Raw genomic sequence first — 24,230 nt, forward strand, 5'->3', positions numbered from 1 at the left:
GCGCCGGTGGGCGCCGCCGGGCAGCGGCAGCCACGGTAGGGCGGACGAAGCCGCCGCCGCCCGCTGGCAGAGCAGCAGGGAGCGGCGGGCGGCCGTCCGGCTGGCGAGGCCGAAGTAGCCGTAGAGGAAGCCCTGCGCGGAGGACATCGCCCGGGCTCGCCCCCGCCCCGGGGCGGGAGCCTGCGGCCGGCGGGCGGGAGGGCGCAGCGGTGCCCGGCGGCGGCTGCCCCTGCTCTGAGGCGGCCTCCGCGCCCGGGCAGCGCTCGGCACACATGGCACGGCAGCGCCGCGGCGCTCCACCCCCCCCCGCCCCACGCGCAGGCGCTGCCTCCACCAATAGGGAAGAGCGTTGGGGGACCCGCCCCGCGCGGGGGCGGAGCAGGAGCCGTGGCTAGGGGAGCGCCCGAGCCGGGCCCGGCGCCCTGTGCGCATGCGCCCGCGCCCGAGCTCGCGCCCGCGCCCGCCCCGACCGGCGGCGCCGGCCCGGGGAGGCGGAGGCGGGGGCGGTGCCTGGCGAGCGCTCGCCGTCCCGCGCCCCGGCAGCAGGGATTGCGCATGCGCCTGGCGCCAGGCGGCCCTTCCCGGCCCCTCCCGCCCGCCCCCGCCTCCTGGCGGCCCCGGCGGGCGGGACGGGGATGGAGGCACGTAGCCTGTGCGCGGGCTGTGCGCACCTGGCGCCGCCGGCCGCTGTGAGGGGCTGGGTCCCCTCAGCCGGGCTGCCTCGGCCCCCCCGCCCCAAAGGGACACCTGCGTCCCGTCGCAGCCTTCCCCTCGGCCTCCTGCGCTGCTAACCGTTTGTAAAATAAGCTCGGTTGCGTCCTCAGTTTTAGCGGATGGAGGCGCGAGTCAGTGCTAAAGCAGGCCGTGGAAACCCTGAGGTGAGCTGCCAGCTGGGAAGCTGGCGTGCCTCCGTGTGAAACTTCTCTGAGGAATAGGACTTCGAAAGTTAGAAAAGCTCAACAGGTTCTGTGTTTTAAAAGGACTAAATACCGCGTCGTGTGAGGATCTGACGAGAAACACGTAGTTCGAGAAGTCCATCTCTTATTCGTGACTATTCTGGTCGTTATTACGTTTATCGCGCTGTCTGAGGAAGTGCAGAAAAAGGCAACGTGGTGAAAGCACCGGGCTTGAGAAAAGACCTGTGCGGCAGCGCTGTGCATGCATGTGAGTCTGCGCTTTGCAAGTCCAGATTAAAAAAAAATAATAATCGATCCAGAGTTACCTTTTAATATTGTAAGCAAACTATCTAGAAACACTGTGGAGGTTTTATATCATTATTAATAAAACTGCCTTTTCACGTATTGACTTTCACAGACAGTACTTCTGCACTGAAAGCCTCATTTAGGCACGTTTTTCTCATTACTCACCTTGTGCCTGTTCTTTCCCTGAGCGAAGGCACGCTGCTCGCTGTGGGGAGGAACTGAAGCAGCAGCTTTTACCTGTCAGGGCAGCACCCTTCCACACTGCTTTGCTAAGAGAGTCTTAGGAAATTAGAGCAGCTAGAGCAGCTATAGGCATTCAGCCCTTCCCTGAGCTTGTATAACAATACAAAATCTCCATCCAGTCTTTACTGACAGGTAGGAGGATTTTCTATCTACTGATTAGCTTAGCCTTGAAGGAAACAACCACGAACCAGATTACCAGGAGAGTTATTAAACATAACTAATTCCCTTGCTAACCAGAAAATGCCTCATTTTGTGTAACCATTAACTTTTGGATTGTATGAAGCAGTGTACCCACTGATACAAGATCCTGGAGACCAAAAGGATGTAAGAGGTTTTGAAAATTTACGGCTCTGTTCTGAATGGTATGTATTTTATCATTTATTTGACCATTGAGCTACTCTAGGATTCTATGCTTCGTGTATTACTTGTTTGTACTGAACTGTTTTGATCTTTGAAAAACAAATAAGCTTCAACCACTAAGGCAAGCTTGAGTATGGACCAGTATTTTACCCTGAGGCCATGCAATTAGCATGTTACAGTCTTTTGAATTAATGCCCACAGCAAGCATTATAAGCATAACATGTGAAATATGTATTTTAAAATGGAAATTCAAAACGTTCAGGAAGCAGAACTGAGGCACAGAGCAGGAAGTGGTTCATCCAGGGTTCCCAGGAGGAAGTCTCTGACAGACTAGCTGAAGGGTACACAGATCATCTGACACCCCCTTTTCTATGTGGAAAAAAGTTTAAACTTTCTGTAATACGTAAAATAGAGTTTATGGATTGTTACTTACAGTTTGCATCTTACTTTGTAAATGGACCTACTTACAAAATGTTCGATAGACACTGCTTAACCTTTCTCTTACTATACCTTTTGATTTGAGCATACACCTGCTACACAGGAACAAGACACAAGTATCTATCAAATGACACTATTTATTTTGAGAAATATTCACAGTTTGTGACACATAACATGTCTTCATGCCCTGTCCTCAGTGACTTCAGAGCAATACAGGCAGCGCATTAAGGGACGGATTCATTCATACAGAATTAAGTTAATGAGCACAGATATTTTAGCCTGGTATTCTTATAGGATATGAGCATGGAGAAGGGGTGAATTCCCACTGTAATAACTTTTTAAACCCTTGCCTGACCACAACCGACTTTGTTTTGAGCACAGAGTGCTTAAAAATTCCATATGGAAATGGACAGCTCAATACTGCCTGCAGTAAGGAAAACGCTTCAGAGTAATGCCCATTTTAAGACAGTAATTGAGGTAAATTTCAAGATACAAATCCGTAGAAAACCAGACATCCTTAGCTCCGCATTCTTCAAGTTATATGGTGGACTTTAAAAAAAAAACCCTATGTAATAAGCTTAATTAATCTATTCTGTGTTACAAAACAATGTACGTGGAAAAATTTCTATGTAAACACTAAATTATTCCTAAGCCGTTACACTAGCTGCATAAGAGGGACTATACCACCAGTTTTACATAAGATGGTCTCCAAATGTAGCCTTTTTTCATCCAAAAGAATTTACATATTGTTTCTAGTGCAGTTAGTTACAATCTAGCACAACTGTTCCTCTCCTCATTGAAGTCTGTGAGTAATGCCTTCTTGTGATCATTTAATTAATAACCAGTTACATAATTAACTCATCCAATTATTTACATTCTCTAGGCTTTCTTTATATGCCCCTAAGTACTACCAGTACCTGAAAATGATAGCGCTATCTTTGTGTTGAAAATGACAATGCTATCAGTGTTAGCTGCATTCACAGAGGAGGTAAACAGACCATCACAGTAACGTTTCACAAACTGAGTCCTCAGATTTAGAGCCCATCTGACCACAGCTGTTAATTCTGATTATCCAGAGGAAAACTCCAGACTAATGCTTAAAGAACATGTCACTCATGCAACACATCAGCATCTTACAACACAGGTATATTAACAAATTGGCAGGTGTAGTCTGATTGAATTTCTGATTCCAGATTCTATTCACGTGCGCTTGCATTTTGCTTGCAACATATGTACCCTCATCAGTGATTACATAGTTGGGTCCTGTAAGTTGCTTCATAAATTCCAAAATAGAGGCAGGTGCTTCAGAAAAAGCAGAATAAATGCAGTTATTCTTATGAATGCAAATTACTGAATATTTTTCATACAAAACCAATGAGAAGGGGCAAGCTTTCTGGTCCACACTTTCACTGGAGTATGTTTCAATTAACAGAAATTTAATTTTATACTTTTCTTCCCACTCTTGCTTATGCAAAGCAAACTACACTATCCCTGAAGTGGACTAACACAACTGACTTTACCATTTCAGAAGCAATTTGAATATGCTGAAACAGCTGCAGACACGTTGTTTGGCAAGAATAGTGTTTCTGAAAGACGACTCAGGAATCTGAACTCCACTTTTTAGACAGACAACTGCTGTGGAACAGGCAATGTGTGCTTTTTCTAGTTTTCCTACCAGCATGCCTCAGTGGTAGGTCCTCTAAAACCCAGTTAGGGGAAAGAGGATGCTCTTTCCCTCCCTGTCCATGTCGTACAGGCTGTCAGTAGCATTGAAAGCATATCAAATGTGCTAAAGGTTTTCCCTGTATTCATTCATTCAATAGAGACATTACCAAACTCTTAACTTCATACAGTTTGACAAAACTAATTTAGGGGTCACTAAATATCATGACATAAAACCCTGAATGACAAGATTTAGGAAGAGATACAAACACGTCCAGAATGTTAAATAAGCCATATAGGCTATCCCATCCAAGTAGATTTTGCTAGAAACTCATAGTCTTAGTGGCAGTTATCTGCATATATACCCTTATATTAGGAATTGTTAGTTTGCCCTCCTTTTGAAAATTACTACTGTACTAATACATAAGAGCTTCCACCTCTGCATCCCTTATGTATATAAATTAATTACTGGGATTTGTTAGAAATCAATAAATCTATAACATTCATCTGAAAAAATCACAGAAGAACAGGTTGCTCCACAAACAGCAAAATTAATGATGTCTAGTTTCATATGGATTTGGGTCATGTCCCTATACCACTCTTCAGGCCACAGTAATCCCAGGTATCCATCCTTCCATGGTTTTCCTTTCTCCTCCCTCCTCGCAAATGCTGCAGCTTCTTCAGAGGCAAGAATGTGCCACTCAGCCCCACAAGCCTCAGAGAAAATACAAAGTTTACGCTGAAACTTTCTCCTCAAAGGATACCTTCCTCTGAGTTCTGTCACTCAACAACTGCTAATTTTCATGAAGAACTTAAATTGTCTTTGAGCTTTCTACCTCTCATCCAATTTTTCTGAAACCAAACAGTGGGCTCGAAGTGGGTCTGACAGATAGATGGATGAGTACACAACTGTTTAAACCTTGTTTCCTTAGGAAAACAGGCTTGAAATTCTGTGGCAGGGAAGGAGCCATCTGTAGGAAGCTCTAACTGGGACACAAAATAAGACAACTAGTTAGATGGAAATTATAGCTGTAAGAAAATTGTTTATTGTTCAGCATAGAAATTGTTGCTCTGGCTGGCATAAAATGACAAACTACATTTTAAAACTAAGTTAATACATTACATATTAGCATACCTTCAGTCTTGAGAAACAATGAATTGTAGTGCAATGAGACTAAATAGAATAAATAATTAGGATCTCAAGAGTAAAAATTCATACCATAAATATGTCTGCACATAAGTGTATTTATACATCCTCTATTACCACAGTACCCAAACTCTTCCAGATAAACACCTCTTTTCCTCCTCAGCTTTTAGGAGACATAGCTTCATGTTTGAGAGCATGTGTGCGTGCATGAGCCTGTGTGGTTTTGTGTATACTGGTGCATGTATGTAACAATCTTGGGAAGAGGCAGAACAAAAGAGAGTTTATTTGTGAATGATCATAAGCCTTGTTCTTTATGCTGTGGAAGCAAATGACAAAGTTTACGTCCTGTGTCTGCAAAAGTTCTGTTCTGACTCTGGAACACCCCTTCATTTACCAAGGATTTTACAGCAGTAGTAGAATTTAGAGGGATGTCATGACACTCAGGTGCTTAAATCCTATTTCACAAAAGGCTTTGATTATCAGGACAGACTTTGAAATCAAACTCTGCATTCAGTGCATAGCCAGCTGAACTCCAGGGCAAAGTTATCACCATGACCTGTTGCTAAATACATAGAGCTGCTGTGTTTTACAACTGTTGAAGTTTTTATAATACGGAGCTTTGTTCCTGAGTATGAGTTGCAGCAATGAAATATGAAGGTCAGTGTTGCAAATATTGTTGTGGTCAGGAGTGAGACTGATAGAAAAGGACAAAATATACAGCTAGTCATGAAAAGAACATTTTTGTTATCAGCAGACTGAAGAGTCAAAGAGAATTCCAGTGCTTCACTATTTGACACAGGTGCTCTGATGTGAAGAACTTCCCTTTTCCTGAAGGCAAAAACCCAGTCCCAGTTAAGCTTACTGTAATCCAGATGCTAAATCAATGTGAGACAAGTACTAATTTTGGCAGGTTATTTAGGATTCAGCATAATCCAGATACTAGTTCAGCTTCATCTGGATGCTGATCTTGACAGGGCATTGAGAATTGAGAAAGAAGCTGGTATTCTTCCAACTACATACATGTGTTCAGATGGGAAAACTAAATTGTAATTTGACTCTTCAGGTGTGATGCAGTTTTTAAGATTGAGAAATCATTACAATTACCTTAATTAAAAGGACTTCAGATATTTCAAAACATTGTTTCAGGTCTGAGGATGAGAAAGAAATAGTATTTGGTAATCAACAATATATAAGGCAGCAGAAAGTTAGAGCAGAATGATTACAGACATATTCTCTTTATCTTTTGACAGAACGAATAGAAAACACAGAGCACAAATAGTGTCTGTACTATGCATGGGTTTATGAATGATCCGTTAAATCTTAATTCACAGGTGGCATTAGAGAGAATTGATTTTTCTAATTCCTCATGATAATGGTAGGTAGAAGGCAGTAGTCTGTGGAATCACCTTTACAGAGTGACTGGGTCTTTGGCACTGTTGGGATTATTGCTCAAATTAGGGTGTGTAACATATTCATCTATTTCAAGGAATGATGCTGTTTAGGGATAGCTACAGCTAAAGCAGAAGTAATCGTAGATAATCTCACATATTTAAGAGAAATTTTTATGCAGATATCCAGTTATACTGTGCATGCCTTTATTAGCGTATATCAAATGGACAATTAACAGGGCAAGAGCTTGTCTTGTGCAACTGAAAAGGTGTTCACGAGTGTAAGCAGATATAGTTTTAGATTTTAAAGCTCGTATGCCCACTAGAACTGGCTTGCAGTACTTCCTGGTGAATCCTCCTAGTGCTTATTGCTGTAAAGGCAGATTATGTTTTTTTTACCCTTTAACAAAATTCTACAACTAGTATACAACTCCAGATATTTTCAAAACGAACAGGAAAAAATCCTGTTATGAAGGCTGGTTTCTATAAACCTTGGTCATGCTAAACTGCCACTCCCAACTCTGCTTGTATGTACGTACAAACAGGATGCTGAACGTTACCACACAATTTTAAATAAATGTTTTCAGTGAAGACCAATTTAAACCTTTCCGATTGTATCTTTTAAATAATAGATGAAATGTAACAAATATCTCTTCATGTATATAATTAGTTCATGGTTATGTGGTTTTTATCCATCAATATGATGAATAAAAATTTATTCCCTACAAAATTCCTTAGTTTAGTAATGCATCTAAATATATTTAATCCTAAAATCTGAAGCCTTTGTAACACTTCTTGAATATTGGAAGCCATTGTGTCATTCCCACCTCAGTGCAAAGCAGGCTGATGTGAATCCTCAGAAGTGCATCTCAGGTTCTTTCCAAATGCATTAAACTTGAGCTGTGCCTAAAATTAATCTTTGCTTAAAAGTCATAAAGTAAATGCATCTGATTTCCTCCCTCCAGGGACTGATGAGTCAGCTTAGACATTTTGGGAAGATGAGTTTCCAGCTGTACTGCTGTAACCTCTGGTAGGTGTCATGAGCAGACTACGGACTCCCTGTGGTTCCATCTAGAATGATCTGAAAAAGAATTTCAAAAAAATCTTGCTTATTTAAGCATATTCATGTTTTGAAACAATCCAGCATTTCATAATACCAAAGCAGCAGGTTAAAGTTTGGATATGATCCGCTCCTGGTTTAGGTAAATATCTAACAAGATAACACAGGATTATTCACAAATATTTGAGCATGTGAATAGTGAATGAAGCCTGTGACCCCCCCATGTCAATAAAGACAAGAACATAAGCACTAAGGATTCAGATGTCTAGATAGGACAATGTGTCTGGGATGCAAATCATCTCGCTCTACACAGGGAACACTGTCTTAACACTTCATAATAGATGCTCAGTAAACTGTGAGAGATCCAACATATCTTCAAACAACTCATTGGTCATGATAAAGTATCCAGGGGTGGTTTTGGTGCATAATCTCTATGATTTTGACTCATCTGCGGAAGGTAGATGGAGCTGACTAATGCCCAACACATAGTATCACTATCTCAGTATCTGTTTAAAAATTGTTGCTACCATCTGGCCACCACTAAATACTTACTAAAAGTTTTAAACCTCTTACAGATGAAATGAAAGGCCTTGAATTTGTCAGAATATAACATCTGATTCCACCACCCCACCCCCACCCACCCCCCTGTCTTTCCTGATAAGTCAGCATTTAAAGCCTATCAAAGTTGTCTTTTCTTCTCTGCTTTAGATGTAACTGATACCTGCTGGAAAGAATACAGAAATTTGGACTCCAACTAAGAAGTTAATTCTTAACTTTTCCTCAGTTTTAATCACTATCAGGTAAGTGTTTGTGTGATTTATAATTTGGAATCCTTAACAACTGGTAAGAATTTAAATTAAATTGACAAGAAAAGTCAAACAAGGATAGCAATTTTTCAGGAGTTCCTGTGGTGTTGCTGAGCAGTAGTTCCTTTAATAACTTTAGAAATATTTTACTTAAAAATAAAAAAAAGCTTTCATAACATTTTAAATCTTGATAAATGCCAGCATATGACAGAGTCCTTGTGAGGCCAACATGGGAGGTACGTGCATAGTGGACTAGGAAAAAAAAATCTCTAAAATAAAAAAAAAAGATTGCATTTCTGTGATATGATACTGTCCTGCTCTCAACACCAGTAGTCTCCAAAATCCATGCAATTCTTGGAGGACCCATATGGGACACACCATGATATTGCACACTATGTTTTTCTCTTAAGGTCTATGGCTACATATGGAGACACTTCTTGGGAGTTACCTAGCCCTAGACTCCAGCATCTTTGAATTCACCCTAATAGCTTCTAAAAGAAAATTCCGTGCCAGGAAGGAGAGGACATCTCAATCAAAACAGAGGATCCCTCAATGACGATGAAGTCAGGAGAAGATTTTAAGAGAGTTATTGGTGAGGTGCAGTATAAGAAATAATGCATAAAACATTTCTTTGCCCAGTGACACTGTCATCCTTGTCCCTCACATGTACTTTTCCAGCTTCTCTGTTCCCTCTCAGGGATACAAATAAAAAATTTCCTGCAAAATCAGAAAAGGGAGAAGGATGGAAATCATAGGACCCATCCTACCTATAGCCCCACATTATTCTACTACTACAACTGACAATTCATATTCCCCTGTGAAGAAATGCCTTATGTCTCTCAAGGAATAACAGTTCCTTCTAAATACTAACGGGGTTACAACACTTTAAGGACTTCCACTATTTCTGATGACCATGATGGACCTGTTTCTAAATGTAAACAAAATGCATTCCTTTGGAGCAAGGACAGAATCTCCTTATGGCTATGAAGAAAGCACAGAAAGATCTCTTAGAGTTGTCAGAAGCAAGGAGTAACATTTTTGGAGACATCTTAGTCACTTATGGTTCTAAGTAGTGAGTTCCAAACACCTGCTACCAATGGCAAGCTTAGGTGTCGGGACTCTTAACAGATCCATGTTCTAGAAGGATATTTTTTTGGGGGCCTGACATAGGTACCTTGTTTGTGCTGACAGTGGAAAGAGATGGGCACCCTGCAAGAGTTGCACAGTGTCTATGTTAGAGAACTGTCTACCCGATAGATATGGCATTTATGCATATTAGCAGTGCAACTCAGTACTCCCATGTGCTGAACTTGTAACTGCCTGTAGTCAAGGTGCTTAAAAAATAGGAGTCAGAAGATGTTGTCTGCACAGATACCCGACACAGGTCTGCCAGTATAGAGGAAAGCCCCAGATCCATGGTTGAGATTTATTAGCTAATCAGGAGGAGGTAGGAGCAACAGTTTGACATTATGTTACTCAGTGCAGGACTCATCCGCAACACAGACCTATAGTGTGCTAGATTCTCTTTATCCACAGAGGTCGGGTATAACTCAGTGCCTATCAGGAGACCATGCTCCCTTACTAGGCTATTCTATATGCCTGGCTAAGTGTAATGTAAGTGTTCTGTTTGTTGAAGCAGACCTACCACACAGCAAAGAACATAAGGTTTACAAGTCCAAGGAGAGGAAAATTGAAAGGGGAGAGTCAAGCAACTGAGGCCAGTGGCATTTGCCTCAGAAGGGAGCACTCTTGGTCCAATCATTCACACATTGTCATTTTTAATTGTTTTATTTGCTGCATTATTTAGTGAGAAATTTTTTCATATGTGTAATAAAGAATTCTGCTGATCTGTCCTCAGCTAGATATTACAAAGACAACTGGAGGCAAATGCAGTTACAATACTTGGCAGAGAAATGAAATAGCAATGAAAGAAATGGAGAAGTGATTTGCTTGAATATGGTCTGCCTAGAAGTTTGCTGTCTAGTCTAAATTCATATCCTCAGCTCACTTTGTAGTCAGTGGGAAAAGAGAAATACTTTCCAGAGAGTTATTGATCCCACCCACTCTCGAAATCTGTTTAAAGATTAATTGTTTCATTTCTCTCCACATAGATTTATGAAGCAATTTGTTGGTAAAAATATCCAAGCTGTAACTGGTGAAACATGGTCTGATAAAAATAACATGTACAGCAACTTACTCTTTATGGACTTTACGAAATTAGTATCTCTCCTTGAAAGTAAAGCAATTCAATGAAGAATTTAAAAAATACTGGAATATATGTCTCTACTGAATTTGTAAAATGGTATAAATATCTCTACTACCTTATAGTGTCCTTATACAGCATTAACAGTCTGTGGATGTTATAGTGAAGAATTCTGTGTAAATAATTCTTACAAAAATGTCTTGCAAACATATAGAAAGACTTCAATGTTCATAATGCTTCACTTATTACATATATCATATTGCCTTTCTTCTTCAGTCTCTAGCACAAAAGATAATTCTTATCTATTTTCTCATGTCTTTTACAGTGTCATGAAATATATAGCATAATCTAGGGAACTGTGTTAGTTCAGTTTAACAAGAAGGAAATTATATTAAGAAAAGAAAGAACTATCACTGGGTTTTTTTAAACAAAACAGAATGGAATGAAATAAAATGCAGGCATACTTTCTAATTGTGTTTCTTGTAATGAAACAGTCACTGAGAACTTACGCTTCTTAACATTTGTGTAGTCTTAAGTAGAACTAATCTCTGAAACTGAGTTAGATCAATAAAAAAAAGATGACTTATTCATGCACATCCTTCAATAAAAATGAAAGATTTAAACAAATGCTCTTAAATATTCAGGATTTAATCTCTTGCATCTAAATGGACATTTCTATACTGATATTTAAAACTAACCTCACTGTTCAAAACACATAAGGTATATCTTTCCTCCCGTTTTGGAAATGAGAGTTCCAGGGATAGGCATGTGTAAGATGTGAATGTTTGCATGTAAAGGGGGACTTGGATACCAGTAAATGAAATGTCTTCAAAATTAAAACCTCGTGGCTCTGAGAATAGCTGAAGAAATTAAGGTAAGCAGGAAGTGCTAGAAGTCAGTGAAAAAGCACCTGAAAGGGATTGTTAGAACTGCTGTCAGTAACTGGACATAAATGAAGGACAGATAACTAAAAGGTGCAGAAAAAAAAGCACCTGACACTCATATCTCAGAATCTGTTTGCTGGCTGCCATCTGAATATTTGTATCAGAAGTCTCTGCAAATCAAAACAAATATTTAACTTGTAAATTTGTGCTCCCACACTGCTTTGACATTCCCTTTCCCCTCTTTTTTTTTTTTATCCCCCTAAAAGAACGAAGAGTTCTTATCATCAATAATTCTGGAAAGGAATCAAGCTCCACCCAGAGTTTTCAAGATTCCAGAAACTCTTTGTAAAGTCAATAGAGACTATTTAGGAATTACAGAGGGAATGTTTGATTATCTGGGAGCAATCCAGGGAGTTCTCAGAGCTAACAATTTTCCCATTTCCTAAACAGAATGTATAAGAGCATCATGCTTTGTTTAGAGCACTGAATGATACTGAAATTAATAATGGGAACAAACTGCAATCTATTTGCCTAAAGGGGAAAAAAGACTTGTTTCCTTAAGGAAACAGTCACTCACAGCTGTTACTTGTACATGACTTGATTCTTCCTGAATAGTTGTTAAAAGGAAGAGTTTATAATACAGGGACAGTATGTTATCCAGTTGCAGAGGGAAACTAGTGAGCAACAACTCAAACATGCCTGCTGTGGTTCTTCTATTAGAAAATCGAATGTAATTGGCAGCTCCTCTATCCCCTGCAGCACTCTGGCACAAGCATGTGAATTTGCCCCAGAGACATGACTTGTCTTGCTAAAACAGAAGAGACCTTAAGTCTGATAGGTGTTTCTGCCTTGCTTCCTGCAAATGTGACCCCAGCCTTGTTGCGAGCTGTATTAACAGCTTCTAGAGGACTAAGTCAGCAGCTTGCCCCTTATATCTTATTTTAACTGCATTCTTCCCTTTGAGGAGCCTACATTTTTGTTATGCTGAAGAAAGCTGGCAAAACTGGTGTGCAAATCTTGACCTGCAGATTTCCTAGTGAGTTAGTTGTTACAGCTGATCTGTACAGAATCAGTGTTTTAAATTAACCACTGCATAATAAATATCTTAGTAAACACATTATGCTCCAAGCCATTAGTAACTACCTAAGCGCTGATGTGAATGCACTCAACTTTCACTTACTCAAGGAACAACCAGTATTTTAACATCCCTAGTAATTTCTACTGAAATATACTGAAGAAACCTTTAGCTAAAGCCTGACAGTATTAAAATTTCTTAACCCCTAGCCTTTGTCAAAAGCGTATTCCACTGCTATAAAGATGTGTAGATAGTTGATCTGTCAAAACCTTGCATTTTCACAGTAATAAGTCAAAATACTAAAATGAATTATCCTCTTCTACTTGAAAAGGGGTATTTGTAACAGATGAAATTTATAGTCCGCATGAAAAAAAGGACAATTTTCATTGCTTACAAGAAAATGCCCTGAAAGAATTACAGCTTTCCCAGGAAAATTTCTGCTTACCAGATCCACTGCTGCTCACTTGAGTTATTTTTTCATCATCTTCATCATCACTATCACAGTTTAATGGCTGAAAAGCTATTTCTGACTCTGTGTCTACTTGATTAGCATCTGACTCTTGCTCAGCAAAGCTTCTCAATGCCACAAGGCGGTGATGTATTGCTGCATACAGGTATCCAGTGTCTTTTGAGCTTGCCTGCAGAACATAAAATGCATACAGTCCAAACTAACTGAAAAAATTCTCCATTTTTCACAGAGAAGCTGACTGAGAAATTTTCAAAAGTAATGAGAGTTGTATTTCATCCTTTTTAAACAAAACGATTTAAGATTCACACTTGACAATTCATTTCAGAAAATAAATTTAAATCAAATAATGTCAAGTATCTTTTAGTGGTCTGAGCCTTATAATATGTAGCAGTTGATTATTTTCTCTATATTTACAAAAAACATAAGCCTGAAAGTTATTAATTCCCCTGAAGAATGTCTCAGATTGTGTTGAGTACTTGATATTCCAAACAATTCCTGAACATGATTTTAGAAGTAAGAAAGCACTGAAATTGCATTTTGATTTACAGGATAAATAAGAATTTTAAAATCTTACTACAAAAAATGATTTGTGATTATAAAATTTAAAGATACCATGAATTCTGCTGCTATTGTTGAACAGAAGATGAGCATCATCAAGAAGGATATTGAGAACTAGACAACGCAACATTTTTCCAGTACATAAAACCTTCAAGCAGCCATGTCCTGATAACTGTGTTCCATTGTGGTCATCACAGCTCAAGGACATAGCACAATTAAGAAGGTAAAGAGAAGGGCACCAAAAATGTCAAGGGTGTGGTGTAGCTCTTTATGAAGAGTTGAGACTTTGAAGAGAAGGATGAGAAGGGGGCATAACTAAGGTTTTCAAAATCATAAAAGTGGTGGATAAACTGAATATGGTATGTCTGTCCATCAGACCACACAATAAATGCACTAGTGTATATGCTTAATGAAAGCAGTAGAGGATCAGCATAAAAGAAAGTGCTTCTTCACGGAGTGAGTAGGAACTTCTAGAATCTGCTACCTCAGGAGAGAGTGGGGACAGACAGTATAAACTAAAAATAAGAGGCCAAAAATATAGTAAGAAAAGTTTTAAAAAAGGAATCAGAAAAATTCAGGGGCGATCATTTCATAAAATAGCAAAGGAAACATGTAGGGGTGCATGCTCTCAGATCCCTAATACAACACTTCTGGATGCTGGCGGTGGATGAGGTGAACAGACCATACAAAGTGGCCATGCTTGCCTGTGCTTCCTAAAAGCACTGCATTTGGACGCTGTCAGAAGTGCCAGCAGAGCACTTCTTATGTTCTTATGAAGCAGATTATCTGCCAGAGGGTAACTGAATGCATATGGTCTTCTGTAGCACAGTTCTCCACTTCTGTGCACCATGTAGAGTAGTTTCTATCTGTAGCACTTGGCAACAGGAAGAAATATGTCTTGTTTGAATTGGAATGACATGTTTCAGTGCATACAGGTGGAAAAGCTATGTGACTGGGAAGCAGCAGCAGATCAGGGTTGCCTTCTGTGCCACCCAGACTTGCAGCAGCAAACAATTATCTCCCTACAGCCAGGCAAAGAAGAAAGTAAGTCAGAGTTGTTCAGGTGTCTCAAATGCAAATGCAGTTCTCAGTGGACAAATCAGTGCTCTCAAGATAACAAGGTTTTTCAGGAAACTTAGGGTTATAAATATGAAAAAGGCAGCTATTCAGTCTGATCATTTCTATCTGTAACTTTCTACTTACTCATTTAAAAGCCAGAGTTTCTCTGTCACTTTAAATCTAATATAAACTCCTGCTTCTGCCAAGGGGGGTTGGCTCACCTCCATACATCCTCTGACTCTTCATTTCTACCCTCTCCATTGTGCCAGTACCACCATTATGGAAATCACAGGGTGATTTATAATCAAGCTAAAAAACTAACTTAGCAAAACCAAAAAAACCAACCCAGATCAGTTCTCTGATCTGCCTCACTCACAGCTGTACAAATTCCAATGCCACCAAAAGCAAGGAGGAAGAAACAAGCATGAGGGTAGGAGGCAGGGTCAGCGCTCTGTGCAAACCTGGGTGAGTACTACGGGGCCAACCTAATGGAGTCTTGTGGACTGCCTCCTCTGTAGTCAGCATCATATGACTCTTCTCCCTCACTCATGAGAAGCCCTTTGGGTAATATCCCTGAACCAAATGTATCAATCATTCATGTGACAGGGGAAAACCAAATTTAAATAGCAGTTAAAAATATCTGCTAGTGCCTTGGAGCAGTGGGCTCCACTGACTACCAGACCAGCCTGATTTAGGTGGCAAGGCTTTTGTGATGCCTGCTGGATGTCTCACGCATTGACCAATTTGCCTTCCACACTCAAGAGTCTCAGTGTTCGTTTGGCTGGATACTAGCTGTAGGGATGGATACCAGCCACTTCAGTGATGACTGTAACAGCAGCTTCCTGCAACTCTTGCCACACACATACAGCTGTCATGTATCTTGGTTTTCTAATACATGTCTTTTTTTACTGTCCAGAAGTGCCAGAATTTAAGGAACTTCTATATCTATATACACTAGAAAAACTGTGCAGCACGCCTGGAAGTCTAGGACATTTCTAACTCTTACATGCAGACCAGCTGTGCAGCACAGCCATAGTTAATCAATCACTGTTTGGAAGAGATAGACTTACAGTGATGGCATATACAGTGAGTGCACGGTGCCTTTGTATGATGTGACGCTCCCTGGAAGTGGTGATTTGTTTTGCTTGCCCAGGAGGCTGAACCCTTCCCAGAAAGGTCTGCTGGGGAAACCAGAGACATCCTTAAGCTCACTTCCCAACCTAGGACACATGTGCTATTTATTTCCAAGTAAGTCCACCACATTTCCATCCTCAACTTATCAGCCCTTCCTACAGAAAGCCAGGATTCCCAAGACTATTGTCTTACATAAGGTGACATTGCAAAATCTGTGTTGTCCTCCACTGAGAAATGGAGGACATACACTGGATGGATTATTGCAAGCACTGTGTCGAGAACCATGGCAGAAAGTTGCTGCCTTGTACAAAATAACTTATGAATATGTAACTGTGTATGTAGAAATTCTTACAGTGTGGCTTCCATAAGAAAGAGTAATTGCTGAATATGGCTGCAATGATATCCATTCCATCAGCAGTATGTGAACTAGATTCTGGAAATGTCTGTCCTAAGGCCAGATCCCATCTTTATGCCTTTTCTTTGAAATTCCAAGGGACAGCACTTTTAACTCATTTCATAATAAAAGCCATATAACAGCTAAGCTAAGCACAGCCTGACAGAGCATAAAAGGCCATTTGCTATAACCAAAGCCTCAGCAAGTCTTCAGAATCCTAGACGACATGGGGATTTGGGTGGGGTTTTTCTATCTTGCTTACCTGAATTAGAAATACTTGAACAGAATGGTCCTCTTGGTCTGTTGCAGTGAAGCACAGGCTCTTTCTGTTTGCTCTTTTTATAACCATTTGATCCCAGAGTCGGGTGTTGAGAATCAGTCTCAAGCTGCCTTGATTTCGCATAACTAACATAAGAAGGTTTATATGACAAGTCATTGGAACCATCTTCATTTTTACTGCAGCAGTTTTTCTAGCACTTGTATACAACTAATATTTTATGAATTATTCTTTTTAATTTGGTCTAAAACCTGACATGATGAGATTTTTTTTTTTAATACCAAAATACATAAGTTTCATTCAATACATCTGGCATACAAAGCAAATAATCTGCTGAAACTCTGCAATACAGTATAAAAACTGACAGCACAGTAAAAACAACATTCCAGAAGTGACTTGAAACAGTGCTCCTGGAAAAGCAGAATCAACAAAGAGCAAACTGTCAGACTGGTGACTGAGCTAAAGATAAATTGCAGTAGAAATACACAGAACCTATCAACATGCAAGCGTGAGTGCACAAACTGTGGAAAATGCCCAGAGCCTCGCTCTGTAACGCAGCTAGCTTTATCAGGAAATGTTAAGAAGATTCTCAGCAACTTGACTTACATAGAACTAGCTACTCAGTTTTAAATGTTCTGAAATAAACTTACTTTGGACAGCAATAGCACAAGTTATTTAGTGTTTTGTTATGTGTTACTTCATTATTTAATTCTTACTTAGCCTTGACTGCAACATTCCAGATTTATTGCTAGAAGTGTCATTAAGCCTCAGGGACCCTCTGCCTCTTTCAATCCAGGTTAGAGAAAGCTTATTAAATACAAAGAGCTTGCAGTTGATCTGAAAGAGAAATACATGATGGAAATTGCCAGTAAATGTTAATTTTATTGGTTCTAAAACTTTATGTTTTTAAACCTTTTGATATGGCTTTTAATACATCCATATGTGTGTACACAAAGATAAATATATCACCATTATTACTTAAAATAAAATGTCTCTCAGATTTGTGCTAAACTTTCTGCTAGTATGGAAAACATTCAGCATGAATCCCAATTTACTTTCAATTATTTCTTCTTCATTAACTGTTAACTCGTCACCTGTGATATCCACTAACACAGCTGAATTTGTTGCAAATGTTCTACAATCCTATTCCCTCACTCATTAGAAACATTATGCAGCCCAGGATACCAGTACCAAAGAGTACTACTCCAAAGAGAGTAAAACTTGTCCATGTTCTGACAAGACAGAAGATTTAGTCAATGTTAAAACAATATAACTTTCAATGTTAAGATTTTTAAAACCATATTCATTATTGTTATTTTCTGAGAAAATAATATTTTGAAGATGAAGAATAGCAAGATATGTCCTGCCAGGCCAGAAAGAGAATTGATATTTTACATGAACTGTAAGACTAATTACTTTGACAATACATTGATTTTTTCAAGAAAAAAAGTTTCATCATAAAAATATCTTTACTCAAACCACTTCCAGTTTTGAACTTTTAGTTACTGCTGGTACACAGTGTGAAGCAGTTATTTACTGAAAGGGACTACGACATGAACAAATACAATATGAAAAATAAAGAATCAGCCTTCAGAAAAATGGGTTAGCAGAGGCATATCTTAAAAAAGTGAAAATTTAAAATATAAACTCAAGTTATTTTCAGATTGCTGCAATCTGAAAGATTTAGGTGTTCTTTTCAACAACAAAATTGCTCACCATTAACGCTTTTTGAAATACATACCCGTAGCACATTGTGTTCTGCTTCTTCTCCAGTTATAACTTCAACTTTATCTAACAGAATTTTCTCGACTGGCTTGGAAACAAAAGCAGCTGCAGATTCAATTAGTGTTGCATTCCTCCACAAAGCTGTTTCTGTAGGGGAGAGAAGAAAAAAAGAAAATACTTTCTTTACAGGGAATATTTTCAGAACAACAAAACTAGAACATACAATGGCCTGTGACTTCAGCAATCCCTGTGGTCCCTGAGATTATTTATTATTATTAAGTTTTTGGTCAAAGCAGTAAATAGAAGAGAAAAAGGCTGGAATACTGTAAAATGTCTCACTTGTTTAGGCTCATTTTGAATTGAACAGGGCTCTCTGCAGTTGCAGAGGTTTGCCCCAAGGGACAACTTGCAGAAACAAGCCCTAAATAATTAGAAGTTGATTTTCCAAATGAAACTGGTCTGTCATATTGCTATGCAGATTAATAAATAATGAAAGACACATGTCCCAATATTCAGAATAGTAATAAACACACAGTGAATATTTGATAGGAACATGAAAGGACAAGATTTGAAAGGAATAACATTGTTACAAAGTTCAGTATATTTGCATAATTGATATACATTTTCCATAGGCTTTAATTATATTTTTTAAACTTGTCAGAATGTTCATACAAAGTAAGAGGATCCAATACATCCATTAGTAAAGAGGGGTGCAAAATTTGGCAAGAAGGCTCAAGATAGGGGCCTTCATGGTGTTCCCTCACAGCCTAGGTCTATGTGGCTTGCCTAGTAGAAAAGCTCACACCACAGTCAGAAACAACCCCTGAAATCTGTCTGTATAGAAGTTTGAGTCCTACAATTAGGATACAAATATGACAAAGTAATTTATATGAGCAGTCACAAAATACAAGCAGCAGACAGCTTAAAATTGTAGTTCAAAAATGTGGTCCAAAAGGCATTCACAGAGTTCACTGCATTCTTTCAAATAATACATAATAATAACCTGTAAGAAATAATAATAATATTAATAATCTGTAAAACTCTATCCTTCCCTGAGTAACTTAGATCATTTATTCTGAAGTTAGTCCAGTTCAAATGTCATAAACTGAACCGTGGCTGCTTTCTGAACACAGATTTGACACATACTGCAAGTGTACTAATGACTGGATAACTTGAGAATAGATGAAAATTATTGACCACCACTCGTTTGACATCCTCTAAAATGCAGTGGAACATAATAATAAAGCTAACTGTACTTGTTTCCCAAGTATGCTTACTTGTTTGTGGACTGGCATGAAAAGATTCTATGCACATGGATGTTATTTCTCCTGTGTATGAATCAGATTTATTACATGCCTTGGGATGCTTTTCAGGACTCTGGAAAAAAACAAGGGAAATAAGAATTCCTTTTTAAATAAAATGGCTATGTTACTTCATACCAAACAGAACACTGGATCATTTAATGCATGCTAGCTAAAGACTATAAATTGTAATATCTTCAGAGCGAAAACTGACCCAGACTTCAGTCTCTAGTGGAAGTAATTTTGTTATCATAAAATCAGTACATCATTCTTCCACCAATAAGAATAGCCTCTTTGTATGGATCCTGGACTAGGATTTAAATCCACAGAAGGATTTAGATATTTAATTATCAGCTAATTTCCAGTTTAAGCACTTAAGCCTGAGAAGCATAGTTTAAAACTCCCAGAAACCGCAAACTTAACCTCAGGTGAAATAAAAGATCCATGACCTTCAGTTTTTGCAGATAAAGTTTCTTTGGCATGCCTAAATAAATGCTTCTGGCTCCTGACAATGCTCCGACCTTATAACCAAATCCTGGTCAGAAGCCATAACCCAGACCTATGGTTGTCATTTTTCACTCACAGATATGCGTACTGCTTTTATTCTGCTTCTACTAGAAACTGAATTTCAATTTCAATTTCATTTTAGGTGGTACAGTCCTCAGCTTGGGAACGACCTTTTTCCGTTAAGCTGTCTCATGGTGTGCACAATATAGTTTAACATGGACACTATCTAGGATGAGCGTTCAATTTTCCCACCGTAGTAATTTCTCCCATCTCTTAACAGTTATAATGGAAACTATTAAAGTGGTGGGGACCACATTCTCTTATCTCTTACTGTGGCTGTCCCCTTTTTCATGGCATATATAAAAAATCCTATTTCAGGTCAAAAAAAGAGCAAAAGATAAAAAGTGCATACTGGTATGGATTAGTAATTAGCGTACTTGTCTAGGATGGGGAAGATAGGAATGCCTACCCCTCCTACAGCAAATATTTAGATATTTTCTCATCAACAGTCATTGGAATCATATTTACTCAAATCTTTAAAAGAACAGGAGGTGCTAAAAAGAATCAATTTCTGAAAAAAATTATAAGTACATTAACCTTGATAAAAAGCCTGCCAGCATTTACAGATCTTACCAAAACTCTCTCAAACATGTTTTCTCCAAACACAAAATCAGAATTGCTGCTCGTTTGTACACTTCTGTCTTCAAACAACCGACTTCTGTGGGAACAAAATAACATAAGAATGTGATTTAGAACTATTTAGAGCTTTGTAAAGAATATAAATAAGTTCATGCATTTACTTTACCACATCTTACATTAAAGACAAACAAAAGTGACCACTTAAGTAATCAGACTAATTCTTTAAAACAATCTGAGAATATTCTGTAAGTAACATTTCACAAAAGGAACAGAGATTATCACACTGTATTTCTTGAAGATTATTGAGGATGTTTCTTAAAAGCAAAGAACAAGAAGCAAAACAACATGTCTCCTTCACCTCCTCAAGGAAGTGTCTTACTCCAGAAACATTAATGAATTACATTTGTTACCCTGTTTCCTTCTGCCCCACCAAAAGACTACCAACAATTAACAATTACCCCTTCATGTTGGTGCAGGTCTGGTACCCTACAGGCACTCCTTGGTCATCCACCTCACATCTTGGAAAGGCAGAGGCAGTGTATTCTAAAACACACATTTTCAATTCACATAAATACTGAAAAAATGTAACGGTATGATAGGAGATGGCTTATGGTGAGGTATAACTAAAACAGGAAAGAAAGATCTTCTTTCCACTTTTCAATGCCCTGTTCCATAAATATACTTAAAATGAGAAGTGAAGAAAACTAAATACTTGCAATCCTTTGGTACTGGCCAACTATAGTTTGGGGATACAGATTTGGGAGAAAATTTCATATAGTAGATAAATCACTTTACATTTATGATCTGGAGTGTGACTGGCTTTGGCAGTAGCTACATTAAAACAACACTTGTCCTTCTTCTCTTCTGTCCTTTTTTCTCAGTGTCTCAGGTTTTCCAGATAAAAAACTTTTTTTTTTTTTCCATTGCCACCCTGAATTTAACTACTCTGTTAGCTTCTTACCTCTCAGGAGGTTTTAAGAGAAGGTGAATGCATTTTTAAATAGTGACATAGTCACAACTTGTAAAAAGTATTTTACTTGTGCACTATATTCAATAATATTCTAAGTAGAGTTGTGGTTTGACCTGCTAATTACATAGCCACTTTAAATTAACAGGATCCATTTTTTATAAAAGTCACTAGAAGATTCCTTGTAAACTTCTTTGTGTGGAAGTTGTTCCTGCTGCTGGTTTGGGTTTTTTGTTTTCATTTTTACAAAAGGCTTATATGTTGTTCATGTTTTCTCTAGAGCTTAATCACTGCATCTCTTGCTGGCAAGGGCAAAACCATACAAGTTCTTGTCTCTTCCTGTTCCACAAGGACAAAGTGCCAAGAAGATGATCTGATGTTCTGTCACAAAATGCACACATCAGAACCACTTATCTGCTCTTCCAGATCATTTATCACTCTTGGGAGGGCTTAACAGCACATATGTCATGCAGATGATATACCTGTTAATAAGCTGGATTTGTTGCCGGAACGTTAAAACTTTGTTTTCTGTTGTCAGGACTCTAAAACTTAGTTTCTGTATTCACATCTACAGCATGCTGAAAATCTCTTCACATAGGATGAAGAAATTTGCAAATACAAGCTATCTCCATTTTACACAAGGAAAAAAATATTCCTTACCATTCTTATGCTTGTGCTAAGACTAAGAGCAAATAAGAAAGAGAAATCAGAAAATCCATCTCTTTTCAGCCTTGAAGCCTTCCATATGTGTTTTAGACCATGAACATGGAATCTGAAGTGTGTTTAATGAGTTTCTTATCCTTAAGAAAACTCACTAAAATTCACTGAATTGTGATCAATCCATCCTGAAATTCCACTGCTACTTCTAGGCTGCTCCAGTAGCAACTTGGTAAGGAGAGCACTCCAGAAGAGGTAAAAACCAGAAACTAGAGACTTGTCTCAAATAAATAATGTGGGAAATGGATTTTCAGAAATGTGAGGGAAAAGTAATCAGTGCAGGATCTTTCTTTTTCCAGACAGTTAACTGGAAGTGCCAGCCCTAAATACTTATTAAAAACTCAATACCTTTATCTTGCTGCAGGACAAGAACAAAGTGTGCCATGGATGACATTGCCATGGAGATGCAAAACAGAGGCACTGAATTCAGGGAATGACCATTAACAAGGAAGGATGGGAGGAGAAATGTGGATAAGATACCGGAACAGGACTGTGGAATGGGAGTAGATCCAGGTACTGTCCTTCTCAGAGTGTCCAGAAGGGTCTGAGTAGCTGCCAGTTGCAGTGCTGGCCTTGAACCCTTGCAGTTTTCCAAGCTTGCGCAAAGCTGAATACATGACCAGAAGCCTGCGTTTTCCCAGCATTATATCTCTGTCATGATACAGTCTTGTTTCCAAGCTTTTAATCAGACTTGAGAAACTGCAAATTTCTCCTTTTCAGTTCATTACTACAGCCAATTCAGGAAATTGAATTGTTGGTGGTTTCCTGAGACATGAAGAGCTGCAGCAACTGCAGAGGGCTAACAAACCATTTTCATTCATCTCTAGAGAACTGTATCACATAAAGAAGAGGTAGAAGGGGAGGGAAAGTAAAAGGGATGTTTGCAGGCAGCAGCAATCCCTGCTGTTGAGTCTCTCTGCATTTTAATTTTTGTAGATAAATGCCAATAGTTACACCTTGATTGATAATTAAAAACAAATCTTAGCATTCTTAGCAATGAGCAGGTCTGCCTACAATGTTCACTATTGTTAACATGTATATGGAGTTTAATAAAGTTGTTTGTTTGAATACTTGTTGTCAGGTTATCTAAGAGAAAACAGCTATGCCAAAAAGATTTTACTGAAGTATTTTAAAGTATCAGTCACTTAATATGGATCAGAAGAATGGCACTTAAACTCCCCTGCAAACTCAGAAGAGCAGTAAGCATCTAGTTGTATTTAAACTAGTTTTCAACTTGTCAAATAAACCAACATTTACCACAATTGTGATATACAGAACTAATGAGGCACAAGTACCCCAAGCAGATTAACAATTCCTCTTTTAAAAAAGAAAAGGAAAAGAAATACCATAAACACTTTTAGGTGTTGTAACTTGTCAGCACTGAAACACTGCATTGCATTTCTCTATCCATCTACTTCACAAGAGAAAGCCACTCACCTATCTTTTCCTAGATATTGTGCAGGTGACAGAAGGTAAATAGACTTGGAGTTTCAATACCAACTGATTTTGAAGTCAGTACCATTCTGAATCTGCTAAAAATCCAGCATGCTGCGTCGCTCCATGTTGTCCTCACAGGGCATGATCACGGCATTAATTGTGATAGAAAAGAACAGGCTGGCTCTTCCAAAATCAAGTGAGCATCTGCCCTCTAATGATGCTCCTCTTGTTAATAAGGATTAAGAATCTAAGCTGTCTGTGCATCTAAAAATCCCTTATCTCCTCAGAACCCCAGCACTGTGCATCCCAAATGTTCTGTGCAAGAACCTTTATCTGTGGACCATCCAGCCCTGAAGAAGACTGGAATCGACTCCTTTGCAGTTAACAAACCACAGTTAACTCCTCCCTGTCCTCTTTGGGTGGGAGGGAGAAAGGAGGCAAACATCACAAATGTGTTATCTGTGGCTCTAGTAATTTTGAAATGTCGTTCTCTCATAATAACTGATCCCAGGTGTATTCATGATGCTCACAGCTTCCAGGTAAATAAACCTCATCAACCATCAGCAAAAAGTGTTAAT

General features: G+C 39.0%; 1 protein-coding gene and 1 long non-coding RNA gene across 7 annotated transcripts in view; one reads left to right on the top strand and one right to left on the bottom strand.

Moving 5' to 3' along the window:
* Positions 1-599: 599 nt before the first annotated feature.
* Positions 600-23,285, top strand: LOC141918697 (uncharacterized). Of its 4 annotated transcripts, none has more exons than XR_012621777.1 (6): positions 600-1,164; positions 1,732-1,807; positions 7,406-7,470; positions 8,209-8,300; positions 8,717-8,898; positions 22,580-23,285. It is a non-coding gene; the product is annotated as an uncharacterized LOC141918697 (long non-coding RNA). The 4 variants fall into 4 exon arrangements; XR_012621776.1 differs by lacking the exon at positions 22,580-23,285 and having other exon boundaries at positions 600-878; positions 981-1,164; positions 8,717-11,101; XR_012621775.1 differs by lacking the exon at positions 22,580-23,285 and having other exon boundaries at positions 8,717-11,101.
* RANBP3L (RAN binding protein 3 like) overlaps positions 4,929-24,230 on the bottom strand; it is a 37,032-nt gene continuing 17,730 nt past the window's right edge. The window contains exons 9-16 of one of the 3 annotated variants that reach the window (XR_012621774.1): positions 20,526-20,610; positions 19,362-19,461; positions 18,101-18,231; positions 17,076-17,196; positions 16,345-16,487; positions 12,914-13,106; positions 7,268-7,521; positions 4,929-6,200 (exon numbers count right to left, since the gene is read on the bottom strand). Coding sequence is in view for 2 of the 3 variants with exons in the window: in XM_074813502.1 (XP_074669603.1) it covers positions 7,478-7,521; positions 12,914-13,106; positions 16,345-16,487; positions 17,076-17,196; positions 18,101-18,231; positions 19,362-19,461; positions 20,526-20,610 (817 nt within the window). In the remaining variant the exon portion in view is untranslated. Of the gene's footprint in view, positions 7,522-12,913; positions 13,107-16,344; positions 16,488-17,075; positions 17,197-18,100; positions 18,232-19,361; positions 19,462-20,525; positions 20,611-24,230 lie in introns of all 3 variants that reach the window. The other 2 variants (XM_074813502.1, XM_074813503.1) reach the window with 2 other exon arrangements.

Source organism: Strix aluco, chromosome Z, assembly GCF_031877795.1.
Source record: "Strix aluco isolate bStrAlu1 chromosome Z, bStrAlu1.hap1, whole genome shotgun sequence".
NCBI lineage: Eukaryota > Metazoa > Chordata > Aves > Strigiformes > Strigidae > Strix > Strix aluco.